General features: G+C 44.4%; 2 protein-coding genes across 2 annotated transcripts; one reads left to right on the forward strand and one right to left on the reverse strand.

Moving 5' to 3' along the window:
* The first annotated feature begins 2224 nt into the window (after positions 1-2224).
* On the forward strand, positions 2225-8204 carry MCTS1 (MCTS1 re-initiation and release factor). The gene is made up of 6 exons (XM_050310529.1): positions 2225-2367; positions 2980-3132; positions 3836-3933; positions 4641-4774; positions 5800-5867; positions 7982-8204. The coding sequence occupies exons 1-6, from the start codon at positions 2357-2359 to the stop codon at positions 8061-8063; spliced, it is 546 nt and encodes a 181-aa protein (XP_050166486.1). The 5' UTR covers positions 2225-2356; the 3' UTR covers positions 8064-8204.
* A 3060-nt stretch (positions 8205-11264) lies between these two features.
* C1GALT1C1 (C1GALT1 specific chaperone 1) lies at positions 11265-12741 on the reverse strand. The gene is given in 3 exon segments (XM_050310528.1): positions 11265-12004; positions 12007-12076; positions 12078-12741. Coding segments are annotated over 3 exon segments (954 nt in total). The 5' UTR covers positions 12423-12741; the 3' UTR covers positions 11265-11465.
* Positions 12742-14713: the final 1972 nt, after the last annotated feature.

Below are 14713 nucleotides of genomic sequence, written 5' to 3' on the forward strand. Positions count from 1 at the left end.
AGCTTAAGTCTGGTTTTGACTGGCTTTAGAACAGTCCGTGGGTTCCCAAGGCTAATACCTTACATTCCAAGTCAGATATAACAGAAATAAACAGGTTTGCTAAGTAAATAAAACGTGACTATGCTGTAAAGTTTTCCTCTGTTCGCAGTAAGTGTCATGTTCACTTAAGCCAAATTAGGTAAGGAGTGTCGAGCTGTAAGAGAGACAAAATTTCTACAGTTTCTTGGTTTGTTGAAAGGACTGGATTTAAAAAAGAGGAGACGTGATTAAGTGCCCCTTTTCCTGGAGATGCAAAAGGATTATTGTGTCCAAGAGTCAGTGACTGTGTCCCATCAGTCAGAATATGCAGCTCTGGGATATGGAAGAGCAGGTGACTGTAACATAAAGTGCTGAGATCAAGAAGAAACCAGGTGTATGGATTTCCCCCTTTTTCTACTGAAACTTATGGGGGGAGAGATTCTAAATCCTTTCTATTTAGCATGTGGTCCTGAGGGGTGGTTTCTCTCAGGGCTGGAAGGGTCGTAAAGCCATTTGCTGGATGTGCCCCTTGCTTTGTCAGTCCTGTCCAAGAAAAGCACTTTTAAAATTCTTGTACTTAAAAGTGACATTGCAACCAAAGCAAATGTCTGCAGTTTCTTGTGATGAGGCTGAACAGTAACACTGAGAGCTGTCCAGGTCCTTGGAGCCTTCTTCAAAAATTCTCTGTACAAGCACTTTTAGATTGGGTGAGCCGTTACCTGGCCCTGAAGTCTGCAGCTACATCAGCAAAAAATATTTGGAAGGGAAGATGGAAAAGTTGAGACCAGACTCGACGTTAGCTCAGCTCTGAAGGGAACCAGTGATCCAAGTGCTTTAAGGTAGTAAAAGAATGGAGGTAAAGCCTTCCTGTTGACAAATGCCATTTTTGAAAATTAGGGACTAATCTTGCTTGTTTAGGCAGGCATGAAAACAGTTGCTCAGGCGGTTACAGTGAGATGTGCCATACTCCTCGGGAAGGGTAGAATGTTGTCTTTTTTGTCTAATATCTGAGGTGGAAGCATGATGAATTTTTCACTACAGTTTTTAAAAATGTGATTGCTTACATGGCAAAGTATTATTTAATGAAGATTTTTCTGAGGAGCATCAAAAATCCATGAAATAGTTTGTCAGTGTTCTCATTTTCTAATCTGGGCATGAGCAGTGTCACTGTGTTTCAGTTATAACTGAATTCTTGATTATAACTCAGTATTTTTAATGATGTTACAAAGTAGGTGGAAGTGGTGTTCATGAGTGAAATGCCTGACTATTTATGTAATGCCATAGTTCATTCCCATGTGTTCCTGACGCTGTACTTCATGAGTTGAATAGATAATACCACATATAAAACTTGATTTTACTTTGCATGATTGCTGTAACTCTTAGGTTTTAATTACTTGTTTTAGTATCAAAGGTGATTTAATAATTTTCTATGGAAAAAATAACTTGGTTGTTGGTATAATGATAACCTGGTGTTTCACGTCCTCTCCTCCCTTCCTTTTATGCCAGTGGTAACATTTCCATGACTCTAAAAAGCAAGGATAGCCACCTGCCTAGCGAACAAACGCATGTCTGCTCCTCAGTGAAAAAGCAGTGTGGTAAATTCCCTCTGTCTGCGGTTTTCTATTCACGATTGCTGGAGCCATCACCAAGCAAAACCTAATGTGATTCTAATAAACACTGTAGAGCATAATTGTCTCTACCACAGCCCATCTCTCTGCCTGGCACCTGAAATCTTCTCTGCAAACCAGGCTTCTGCTCCCACTCCCTACTGAAGGATGTGGTACTGGCACCTGAAGTCTTCTCTGCAAACCAGGCTTCTGCTCCCACTCCCTACTGAAGGATGTGGTACTGTCACCTGTGACTGACTCCCTGGCCGGCCCCAGGGAGTTTTTTTTTCCCTTTTTTTTTTTTTTTTTTTCCAGAATGCTGGTGGCGGGATCGCGTGTCCTGTTCTGAAGCTGGCGGGCGGAGAGCTCCTGCCTCTGCTAGTTTGCGGGTGGCAGCGTTTTCTTCCCGTTCAACCCGTGTTGTGTTTCAATGGCGTCAGTAGCTACGAGCACTCCGATATTCAGTCGAGCGGGTTTGTTCTGCGGAGGCAGCGGCGTGCCGGTCCCCGCGGGCAGGGGCAGGGGCAGTGGCAGGGCCGGGCCGGGCCGGGCCGGGCCGGTGCCGGCGGCGCTCGGGGAGGCGCTGCCGGAGCCCCGCCCGTTCCGCGGGGATGGAGCGGCGCTTCCGGCGGGCGCGGAGCGAGGCACGGCCCGGCCGGAGCCGCGTGTGAGCAGCGCCGAGGCGGTGGGAGCCCGGCCCCGGCCCCCGCCCGGCGCCCTCCGCCCGCAGGATGTTCAAGAAGTGAGTGCGGCCGGGGCCGGGAGGGGCGGGGGAAGGGGGAGGGAAGGGGAAGGGTCCGGCGGGCCCGGCGCCCCCTCAGCCCCGGGCTCGGCCCTGCTCGGGAGCGGCCCCGCGGCCTCCTCGGGCAGCGCGGCCCCGGCTCTGCCTCGGGCACTCGGTTGTTAAATGGGAAACCCTCCGGAGGGAGCTGAGTCATTAACTTGTCTTAACTTCGGGGTGGCTCGAAGCGCCGTTCGTACTTACCTGGTGGAGGTGAGGGGCTCGCATCCCAACGGGGCTCTGGGTGTTGGTGTTGCCAGCAAAGTGCTCTTGGAGTTGAGTGAAATAACAGTGTGTGCCGGGGTGTGTCTATGAGGCTAAACACGTGTTTTGTGGACATTCACAAAGTTTAGGGATGAAGACAGCCTACTGGTGGGGCTCCCCTACCATTCCTCTGCCCAGTGTTCCCAGGAGACAGATTTAAGTCCCATGAAATCCTGGATTTGAAAGTTAAGACAGTTGATGTGCTGTTCTATAGTGAGTTTTTAAAAATTTCTGAAGAATGCTGCAGAGATATGGTATCGTTTGGGCAGTAAATTGTGCATTTCTGAAAAACTTTCACTCACTTTACAGATTTGATGAAAAGGAGAATGTATCAAACTGTATCCAGCTGAAGACTTCAGTTATTAAAGGTATCAAGAATCAACTGATAGACCAGTTTCCTGTTATTGAACCATGGCTAAACCAAATCATGCCAAAGAAAGACCCAGTCAAAATAGTAAGATGGTAAGTTTCTTCTCTCTTGAGCTTTGCTTTTAAGGTGCTTCCCTTATGTGTTGACTTTGTAGAGTAGACGAACCTAATGTTTTTGAAAGCCTTCTATCATATCTGAATAGCTAATAGTTCGTGTTATGGCCAGACCAGAAAGTTTACATGTGCTCGTTGTGCTCTTGAAGGCACGAGCTGTTGTAGGATGCTTGAAGAACATTAAACTGCTGCCTGGCAGTGAATGTGCAGTGTGTTCAGGCACTGCCCGAGGATTAGCCTGTTGTTGAAGGGAAACATTCAGCTTTATGGGTATGGAAGCTCAGACTTGTTTGGATACCTTCCAGTAATATTTTTTACAATTTTTGGGCTTCCATATATTATCTAAGTTATTTAATTTTAAGTTTTTTCTAGGTAGAAGGTAGTACATTTTTGCTCTTTCTCCTTATCCACCCTTTGCACTACATTCAAAAACCCCAAAGAAATGCAATTTGTGCATTTTGTCTGTAGATTTTTTTTTTTTGAAGAGGAAGGAAGTGAGCAGGAGATCATTGTTGAAGAATAAGCCATGCAAAAAGATAATATTTTTAGTTTTATATTTTCTTGCTAATTGACTGTCTTAATTCTCAGGTGCCAAGATAGATCAGAATGTGAAGTGAAATATTTATTTAAACTATAGCAGGATTTAAGTAGCTATTGGAATAATTATTTTTTAATCTTGCAGTCATGAACATATAGAAATCCTCACTGTGAATGGGGAGCTGCTGTTCTTCAGGCAAAGAGAAGGGATTTTTTACCCCACGCTAAGGTTGCTTCACAAATGTAAGTTTTCTGAGGGTGGAAGTCCTGGGAAGAGAAGGATGAAAAAAATATTCTGTGATCTGTAATAGGTTTAATGATGTAATGTGTACTTGCCTCCCGTAGGAACTTAGGCTGCATGCTTTTTACTTTTTACAATTTACATTTGCATGGCTTTTCTTGCTGTTCTGCTTGATTGTGTTACTCTGATTTAAATCCTAAAAAACGTTATTCAGTCAAATCTCAGTGTTGGAAATACTTCAAGGGGGTGCCTTGAAGGTTGGCTTGGAGAGCTGACAGCTTCATGAATTTTGTCCATCTTTGCCTTTTTTTTCCTCTTAACATTAAAATGTTTCTCTGTCACATTTGAGGGATTACAGACCCCTTTTTTTAAAGACCTCTGAGTATTTGGGCACTTGAGAGATTGTTTTCCCTGTGGGAACTTGTTCAAATTGTTCCTCAGTGTGTGGGTCTATGAATGTGCAGGAGGCACAGGCCTCTGGTGCTGGATTACCTTTGATTCTCAGGTAAAAGATGTGTCCTTTTGGGACAGCACTTGTGTCCTTTTGGGACAGTACAGCCCAGCAGGAGCCCTGGTGATTGACTGTCAAACTTTCTGCCCTCACAGCACACTGTATATCTAATTGCCCCCTCTAAACTGATTTGATAATAAGTTATTCATGTTGTCATCTCCCTGTATTAATTGTAATGCTGTATCTTTCCCCTCCTAGACCCATTTATTCTGCCACATCAGCAGGTTGATAAAGGCGCCATTAAATTTGTCCTAAGTGGAGCCAATATAATGTGCCCTGGCCTGACGTCTCCTGGAGCAAAGCTTTACCCTGCTGCTGTCGATACTGTCGTTGTATCCTTCTTTAACTGTGAATTGCTGCCTGCTGTGAGACGAGTTAAATTTCTGTTCTTGTATTCTCAGCTGACCATAATCTGGATTACTTTGGATTTTAATCGGATTTCATGAAATAACTGGTAATCAGAAAAAAGCTGCAGAGGTTTAGGTGTTATTTGGCAAGGTTACATTGTTCTTATATTTTTACTTACTGTGATGCTCCTGCTGTACTGTTGGGTGGGCTGCTGTTCCATTCATCTCCTTGGTAAGTGGAGCTCCTTGGTGATTTTATGCAGAACTGTGAAAGTAGATGAGGTGCGGTGTAATTTGTCCCCTGCCTCCATAGTCAATCTTCTATTCCCTTCAGTTAAAGGAGATTTCTCTCCTGATCCTAGGGAATTTGGAAAGATGTTAAGGATCAGCTTTACTGTGGTCAGGACTTGCTCTATGTGTCTGATGAAGTTAGCAAGTGTAAAATGAGGAAAGTGCTAATTCACTCCTCATTATGTTACTGAGAAAGGAAACCCTGAGCAAATACAGCATTAATAACACCAAACTGTGCTGATTGTGTTGTTAGATGCTGTAGGAAAAGATCAGCTGTTGGTACCATGTGTTGCTAAACTTTGAAAAAGACACATCTGATTTTAGTGCTTCTGGTTTTTTAAATTTGTGTCCCAATTCTTCTGTGCCTTGGAATCTGAAATGGCCCCAGAAACATGTGCCATTTTGTTCCAGAAAGGAGAGATTGTCATCTCTGTGTTAGGCACAAAGGAAGACACGGAGTTTAGTGCTGGGAGATTTTTTTTTCTGTAATTGCTGTTCCAAGTTCATAAATACATGCTTTGTTCTACACACTGTGATTCAGTTGTTAAATGCAGTGCATTGTTTTGCTTATCTTTAAGAGCTGTAGCTTTAGAATTACTAAAAGGGTAAAAGTTCAACGTGGGCTTTTGAAAGTGTTTTGGAAGTCGTTTCTTCATATTGCTTTTCCTTTTCTGAAATAGTTTTAAAAGAAATCTGTTTTCCTTAGCAGTAATTTGTAGGCAATAATGGCAGAGGGAAAACAACATGCATTATGTGTGGGAGTAATGAAGATGTCAGCTGAGGACATGTAAGTGTTTTAAAAAATGAAATATAACCTGTGCCATGTCATTATTCTTAGGTTAGTTTGGAATATAAGCACCACTGTCAAGGTTACTGCATCACTGTTGCAGCATGTGCTGTTCAAGTACAGAGTTTTTTAAGATTATGTTTTGTTGATTGGTAGTCAGGGAAAGAAGAGGAGGCAGGGAGTATCTTCTGTACTTATTTGGAATCCAAATAGTTCTTTTCATGTGAATGTGGATTTTAAGGTGCTCAGCATTAGTACCACTGCTGAATGTTAGTATTTCTAGAGCTCGATCATCCTTTGTCAAAGATTTCATTGAACAGACATATTTGTATCAAGTACCTGGGCTGGGCAAGAGATCCAATTTGGATTTGAGAGGATTGAAAACGGTGAAGTGATTTTTGTGTGCAGGGACAGGGAGACTGAAATCATGCTGGTGTTTGGCTGCCTGTCTGGGTTTTCCTCTGTGGCCTGCCCTGTACCCACATGCAGCATTCCTGCTTGATGTGCTGACTGGCCTATCTGAGCTTCTTGTGAAATGCAGAGGTCTGTTCAGGGGATAAACTGAAAATTATTTGAGAAGGCAAAGGGATAGAAAACGGAAATGGGTGCTAGTTGTTCTTGGCTTTCACACAGTGCAATATTGTAAGTAGCTAAATCACCTTGTCGTTTTAAGTTCTGTAAGGTCTTGCAGCAGGATGTGAGGAGCACCCAGTGGGTTTGGGCTGGTTGGTTCCAGCCCTGTTTGCCCTTTGTGGCAGTGAGGAAGCTGATTTTGATGCAAACAAGTCACTCTTTTGTGTGGGGATAATGCTCAGCAGGATCATCTCCTGTGCTGGGTGACTGCGGTCCCAACTCATAATGGTAGCAGCACAAGGAGAGAGGGAATGTGTTACAGAAGACAGGGATAGAGTGGGATTGGAACAACCTGGATGTGGACCTGCTGTAGCTGTTGAGAAATTATATCACTCAGGATTCTTTGTAGTGATTCAAAAGACACCAAGAGGAAGTGGAAAGAAAAGCTACTGAAGTGTCCCAGCCCTAAGTCTGCAGTGATGTGTTGTGATCACTGCAAGCCGAGCTTCTCTGTATTCCTCATCCTAACTTGGGATTCAGCAGCCTTGCAGCTGAATATCCTGTTCCTGTGAGAAGCAACATGAACTGGAGAGGAAAACAAAGTGGTACTGATCTCTGCAGCCTGTTGGCTGCTTCTTTGTGTGACATTGGTTAAACCAGAAAATTGTGGAACGGTGTGATTTCAGTCTCTCGCTGTGATTACAACATTTAATATGTTAATTCTGGGTTAGCAGCATTTCCCTTCCTGATATTACTTTTGGACAAGCTGTGTAAGTAATAGAACACTTGGTGTAAATACAGTAAATTATATCCTCCAGGGGAATGAAACTTTTTCTCACTCCTAGAATGTCTTGTTTAAGGCGACAAAACTAGATTTTTACTTTTTTTTTTGGTGGAATAATGTACTGGAAAAATGATAAACACAAATTCAATGCAGACACACAGACTAATAATTTTTAGAAGATGACATGACTCAAAAGATACAGAGTCAGTACTACAGAGGATGGTACGTTTGTAACATGCTGCAAGTCCTTGGCACAGAAATTTAGCACTTTTAATTCTTTCTTAAATGGGTAGATGATCTGCAACCAGCAGCAAGGCAGCTCACCTGTGTTTGATTGTGTTGGTGGCGCACTTGGAACCAGAATTTGTCAAATTTCACATTCCAGTCATGTACCACCTCTTGTGCTGGGAGGGGAGGACTCACAACTGCTGTGCTACTTTGGTAGAGAAATGCTAGAATTAAAAAAGTGGCAGAAGTCTGAAGAACTGTCTCCCACAAAGAAGTACCAAAAATACTGTGGAAGGCTGTTGACAAAACGTGGAAGGCAAATATTGTCCTCTTATCAGTCAGCAGTGTGGGCAAACGTAATAACAAATATTGTTTCTTGTCCACATGCTGTTGAAGATAATGACTTTGTGATTATTAGCTTTTCCCCTTCCAGCTGACAAATGTTGCACTTTCCACTTAAAATATTATATTTTATACTGCTCTAATATTTAACTATCTAATACTTTTGTACTTTTTCCTCCTTCCACAGTGAGAAGGTCAACAAAGGGATTGGTATTGAAAATATCCACTATTTAAATGATGGCCTTTGGCATATGAAGACATATAAATGAAACAAAAGGAACTGTTACTCCAAAGGAATGCACTTAGATTAAATGTGGACTGCTTTGTAATTCCTTGTTTTTAATGTGACTGAATGTACAAATTATTTTGTTCTGTGGCTATGCTAAATAAATCAAGTGAATGCAAAAGTACTGTTAGGCTACAATAGTTTTCTAGATTTCTTTTTATTACAGTTGTTTTGTTTTGTCTTAAACCCAAGTCTTCAGTGACTGAAGATACCTGGTGGAAAGATTCTGCATGGACTGTGAGTAGACTATTTCAAACAGAAAGGAGGAAAAAGCCAAGAAATGTTTACATTTTTATGCTCTTCTAGAAGAGCAATATAAAGTGTGTGTGAAATATAAATACAGTTTATAAAACCTCTGAAACATTTCAGATTTTTTTCTTCTGATTAACATCTTGTTAGTCTACATGTTTCTTGAATGTGGAGGAATCATTTTTTTGATGTTATTTTTTTTAACTTATTAACGGCATTAACTTCATTTTACTTAAGGATTTTCCTCTTTTTAATATGCGTTTGTCTGCATAGGATTTATGAACTTAGACTGATGCGTGGACTAGAAATCCTTTTATGCTGGTTCATATCTGAAGACTTAGAGCTGTGTTGAGATTTCTACCTGCCAACACTTTGCTATTGCTCTCGCTGTAGTGGAGTTGACAGTAACGCTGGGCAGGCTCCCAATGGAGCGCGTCCACCCCGGTGCCTCACGCTCCCTACTCCCCGTTTGCAGCCTTATTTTAGGAGCAGAAGCAAAACCACTGTTAAATAATGGCATGATGGTTATCAGTGCAAAAGATGGTTATCAGTGTAGCCAGGAGCAGCTTCTTCAGGTGGAAGTTGGAGAGATCTCAGCTTGTGCACACTGCCACACGTACCTACAGCTACAGATTGGGGTCAGCAGCACTGTGTGTTTGTCTGGATACCCAGTCCTGTGTTCAGCAACTGCATACCCAAAGCTATGCCTATGGAAAAATGGAATCATGTAATAAACTAAGGAAACCTTAAGGTCTACCACTCGTAACTGTCTCTGGGAGCATTTATTAATATTTCAGGTCTTTATTATAACAGATACATTGTGCAATGGCAGAATGTGATTTTGTGGGCCCATGCCTTGTCTCGGTGCTGTTCTGCATGTTTGCTTTCCCCACCCTGGGACCTTCACAGAAGAGAGTGGCCAAGGAGTTCTCCATCTGATTCTAAAGCCAAATTAAAACGTGGGAGATGGAATGTATTACCTAATGTGTGCTACTTTACAGTTTCTCCTGTAAGATTATTTATGAGATTGTGCTTCTGAAAATGTCAGGATAAATCTGAAAGTATCAATGGAGTAAGACAAAATTTAGGCAGTGTAGCAGAAAAAGTTTCATCAAACCTCACACCTTCAGAACGCCGATGGACATTTTTATGCATCTTAAGGATCCCACTATGTACTAATTCCTGGTTAGTGCTGTGTGAAATCAGCTTGTGCTTCAGTGTTTTTTCTTTATTTTTCTTTGTAAAACAAGCTAGCCTTGTGTTCTGTGTTTTTTTCCCTCTGCATGGTTTCCTCCTGTTGTTTTACAGTACCTCTCAAATCTGTGACAAACGAGATTTATTCTCATTTGAGTTGTTCACTACCATCCTTTCTCCTATGACTGCTGTTGTTGTGGGGGGGTCAGAACTGTCTTAAATATCAGAAACACATCAAAATTTTACTTTCTTCATCTGGTTTTGTCAAAGTATTCCCAACAGTGGGAGTCTAACCTTTATATATTATTCTTTAAGACAATACAAGTCAAATCAGGCTTAAATTGTTCATCAGTTTAGCAAAACATCAAAAATACAGGTTTTATCTATGTTTTGGCAGCAATCATGGACATTTGTCTTGCTTTTTTAGCTGAGCTCTGACTGACAGGACGAGAAGGTGCATCTTGCCTCACCTTTTGCACATTCTGAAATAGCTGAGCTGTGGGAGCTTGTCAGGGAGTTTCAGCAGTTGTCTTACCCTTCTTGTCAAAAAGGAAGGACCTGATGCTTAAAACAAAAACACCAAGATGTAGATATTCTCAACAATTTGAAGCAGCTGTTTCACTTTCCCACCTGCCCCCTTGCAGCTTGGGGTAGGGTGTTAAAACAGTCTGTTAAAGGTGAGATAACACTATCTTCTCATGTGTTTTATGAATATTGTAGTGCCAACAAAGCCTGTGACAGTCCTAGATGCAGCAGATGGATGTAGTACCTTCCTTAAGTCTTGGAACACCCATGTCAGGCCAGTGAATTCTATAGGGAGTAAATACTGAAGTGCTGTTTATTTGCACGTGCTGTGAGGGGAAGGGAGTGTGACCCAGTGACTTGAGCCTCAGTTGTAAAAAAAACCCAAAAAACCAAACAAACCCAAAAGACCCAACCTGAAAACAAAACTCCAAATCTGTAACAACAAACCCAAACCCCACCACAGGCCACCTCAACCCCAGTATGGGGGAGATCTGCAGGTTGCTTTGTTGTGTTACCTGTGTTGCATAAAGTTCCAAGGGTGGGAGTGCAAGCCCGTGCTGATCTTTCTGCATCTTGGTGTTAAAAGCCTTTGTAAATGTATCTAAACTACATTTTTACTGACAATTAACCATCTTCTTCCTTCTAAACACTATTAGTACCACTTACAGGAGCGGAAACACCACCAAACCTGTATTCTAATACACTTAAAGGTGGAGTGAAATTTTAAATGAGCAATTACTCTTGTGCAAACAGGCTCCCTGACCATATTAATACTTACTCAAATACAGTTATCTCTTTCTTTTGTCTGCTTAGAAACAGCAGTCCAAAGGGCACTTGATATGATTAAGCTGCAACTTCCTAAAGGATTTCTTGCCACTTTGCTTCCTGATAATTCCTTACTGGGTTAGGAGGCTGCACATAAAGCAGCAGCGGCTGCATAAAACAATGTAGCTCAAGGTATTGTGTGGTTGAGAGTAAAAGAAACATCTTCAAGTTAGTCTTTGAGACTTAATCTGTAGTCAGTTTTATTGGTACATCTTAGAAAGATATAAAGACATTCTAGAAATGCCTGGAAGAACTGAGAGAATCAAAGTCTTGCAAAAATATATTTGTAAGAGTAGACTAAACTTCATTTGAATTTTCATTAATAAATATTTACATGTACAAACCCCCCCTATAAACTCAATTCCCTTTCATTATAAACATTAACAACATCTTTTTATCATTTCACTCCATCTCTATCAAAAGCCAGCAGCTTTTTTTCCATACAAAAGAGTTAGAAAAAAAAATTTCTCCTTCCACTTTTGAAATCAAGAGCTTTACCAACCCTCAGTGTGCAAAAACAACCTGTACAGCAGTACCAGCACGTGTCAGTACCAACGAGATGAGCCGACTGCACCCCTCCCCTGGCGGCACCTCAGTCGTTGTCCGAGCCCTCCGGGGGCAAGAACACGAGGGCATCGCTGTAGGTGTGTCCGTAGGGCCTCAGCCTGTACACCCCATACATCATCACGTGCATCTGGTTGGGGCTCAGCCCGCTGAAGGTGATGGCCATGTCAGAGCAGCAGCCGTCCACCACCTGCTGCGGGTGGGTGGCCATGGCCTCCTTGATGAGGGTGCCCACGGATTTGGTGTTGAAGACGTCCTTTCCTTCCGAATCCTCCGCGTTCTCGGCGAACACCCCCGTGTACTTCAAGCAGATCGCCAGCTGCTTGTCCTCGGCGAGTTTCCAAATCATACCTCCCTGCTCTGGACACTTGTTGGGGTCTTCAAGAACGCTGGAGAGTCGTCTCAGTGACTCGATGCTTAGGACGATTCCTCCCTCGCCATCCACGTACTCGAGGTCACCAGATTTCACAGCGTGGCCGATGTAAAAAGGCTGAGAGGGGTCTTTTCTCAGTAAGAAGTACTTGAGATTTTCAATAATAGCAAATGTTGTTGGATACGCAAGGAAAACCAGCTGAATTCATCCTTGTAGCGTTCATACGTCATCTTGTAAGCTTTTCTCATCATCACCCACATGTCCTTTCGTGTTGAGGGCCACAGAATTGAACACTTTGACATTTTCAGAGCTGTAGAACTCTGCCTTGTCGCAGTGCTTGCTCCAGGTCTCCTTCGCTGCAGCCCAGTGCCCCAGATCTTTCGGTTTGACAAGGATGATACAGTAAACACGGATACTTTTACTAAGCTCCATACGTTCACCCTCAGAAAGGTTTAAGACATCCTCTTTGTCGGGAGCCTGGATGTGATGGTGCTCGTGGTCTCGCGCTTTGGTCCCGTGCCCCACCTTGATGTGTCCCAGCAGTGTAACCAGCATGCAGAAGGCTCCTCCAAGCACCATGCCCTTCACGAAGGAGCTGCTTTCAGAAGTCATTTTTCCTAGGAAGGAGACGCACCGTGAGACCTTACAGGAATCAAATGCACCAGCGCGCTAGCCCGTACGGTTCTAATTCATTCTCCAATTTCCAAGCCCAGCTGCAGTTCCCTGACCTCCCGCACCAGCACGGGGCCGGTGGAACGGGTGGCAATAAAGAGCTTCCCTGGTGCGGCTCTGGGTACCGCTAACAGTGCCACAGACCCCGCGGGGGGAGCCCTGTGCCGCGGCCCCCCCTCAGCCGCCGCGATGGCGCGGTCCTGGCCCCGCCGCGGCCACATCGCGGCCCACGCTCTCCCGGGGAGCGCTCCCGGAGTCCTGTGCCCGCCCTGCCCCGCTCCCGGAGCCCCCGAGCCCCCCGAGCCCCCGCGGTGCCGCCGCTCCGGGGCCGCCCCCGCCGCCCTCACCGCGGCCGCGCGCGCCGCCCCTTCCTGCGCCGCCGGAAGCGCCGCGCGGCCGCTCCGGGACCCGCGCGCGAGCGGCACGGGGCGCCGCCTGGCGGCGAGAGGGGGCACCGCGGAGCGCTCGCGCAGCCCTCGCGGAGCCCCGCCCGCACCCCCTCAGGCGTCCTCCCCTCAGGCGTCCTCCCCTCAGGCGTCCCCGGTGTCCCCCGGGGGAGAAGCCCCAACCCTGCCGTGCCGGCGAGGTTGTGAAAGAAACCTGCCAGTCCGAGCGTCCCCGCGGCGCTCCGGGAGCCGCGCTCCCAACGCCGGTCGCTGTCACTGCCGGGACCGAAGCCCCCTCACGGCGGCGGCCACGGTGACCCGGGGCTCCCCCGCACACCCCACTCGCACAGTCAGACCGGGTTTCCCCGCCGGCTCGACCCCAGGTTTCCCAAGGCGGTCTCAGATGTCTCGTTCCATAAAGCAGTTTATTCACGGCACGGTAACACAGAAACAGCCCGAGCTGGTGCCTCCGGGGAGGGACCTCAGCAAAGGGGCTAAAGCATACGCAGGATCAACCCAAATACATCCAAATATATCCCGTATATCCAGGATCATGTGACATCAGGTATATCAGTAGCTCAGGTATATGCAGGATATACGTGATATATCAAGTCCTGGATATACTGCCCTAAATTTCCAAACTTACACAATAAACTGTGCTTGAAGCATGGTAATAGGGTTAATATTTAGATTAAAGCCAAACCTTTATTTTCTATTCTTTTTTTTTTTCTTTAGTGATAATTGTTCCTGAGCTCCAGATTGTCTGAATCTCTTTCTACACATTGTTTCTCTAGAACTTACAGGTGACACCGGATTTGAAAAAACATCACTGACCAACACTTTGATCCCTTTTCCACCAGCCCCTTGGGGAAAAAAAAGGTTTTACATATTTTATCTCTTTATTAGCTAATAGTGGTGTACCCTTAGGCGAACACAAGGGTTAGGATAAAGTCCTGTATGGGTTTTCCCTATATTGTGTGGTATTCCCTGATTGGATGAACTTGGTGGATTTTATTTAAGTCAATTTACAATTGAGCTACTATGGATTTTCTGGCATCTGTCTGGGTTCCTCAAATCCCCCAGTTATTCAGGTAAAGGTGGTTTTTTTAGGCTCATGGCTGTACCGTAGACTTCAAGGCTTAAGGATGTTATCTTTGGCAAAAAGATCTGTAAGACCATCAATTGCTTAACTCTTCTGGATCTGGGGAAGCATTGCTCAGGGTTCAGGTAAAAATGCTACAAAATAGTTATTTTGGTTGGATCAGTGCATGTCTGGAATAGCTCCATTCGGTGGAACTAAACACCAATTACACAAGGTGATAGGAAAGTACTGGCAGCTTGTATGGGTAGTTCTGTCACTGCACTAAGGGAACATCACTCATCCTATATTTTCCCACTTGACTGCTTTTCAGGTATAAAATAGGTGGACACTCAGATTGTTATCACATACCAGAGGCTGGAGGCGAGTTCAGTTCGTTTTACGTATCTCCTGTTTGCAGAATCAATTGTGGCTTTCAGGGCTTCAGCAGTTTCCTTGATCGTGTACTTCAGAGAGATTTGAATGAGTTGCAACTCACTGCTTCAGCTGATGCTTCAACAAATTGTTTTCCTGCATGACTTCAGTGAGGTTCTTTCCAGGGTTCTGACAGAATGACTAATGTAGCTACAGATCTTGACTGTCACTTTAATGTCTTTTCAACATTGTTCTTATCCAGCAGCAGATAAGTGAAGAGAAAGTCTAAGCAGCACGTAAAGCACGTTAGAAACCCAGAGAGACTCTCTGGCTTCTGTGTTGCTTGAAATTGTTTCTTGGTGTTAAAAGGACTGAAATGGCATAGGAATGCA

The sequence above is a fragment of the Myiozetetes cayanensis genome, unplaced genomic scaffold, assembly GCF_022539395.1.
Source record: "Myiozetetes cayanensis isolate MyiCay16 unplaced genomic scaffold, myiCay2020 scf15, whole genome shotgun sequence".
In the NCBI taxonomy this organism is placed as follows: Eukaryota; Metazoa; Chordata; class Aves; order Passeriformes; family Tyrannidae; genus Myiozetetes; species Myiozetetes cayanensis.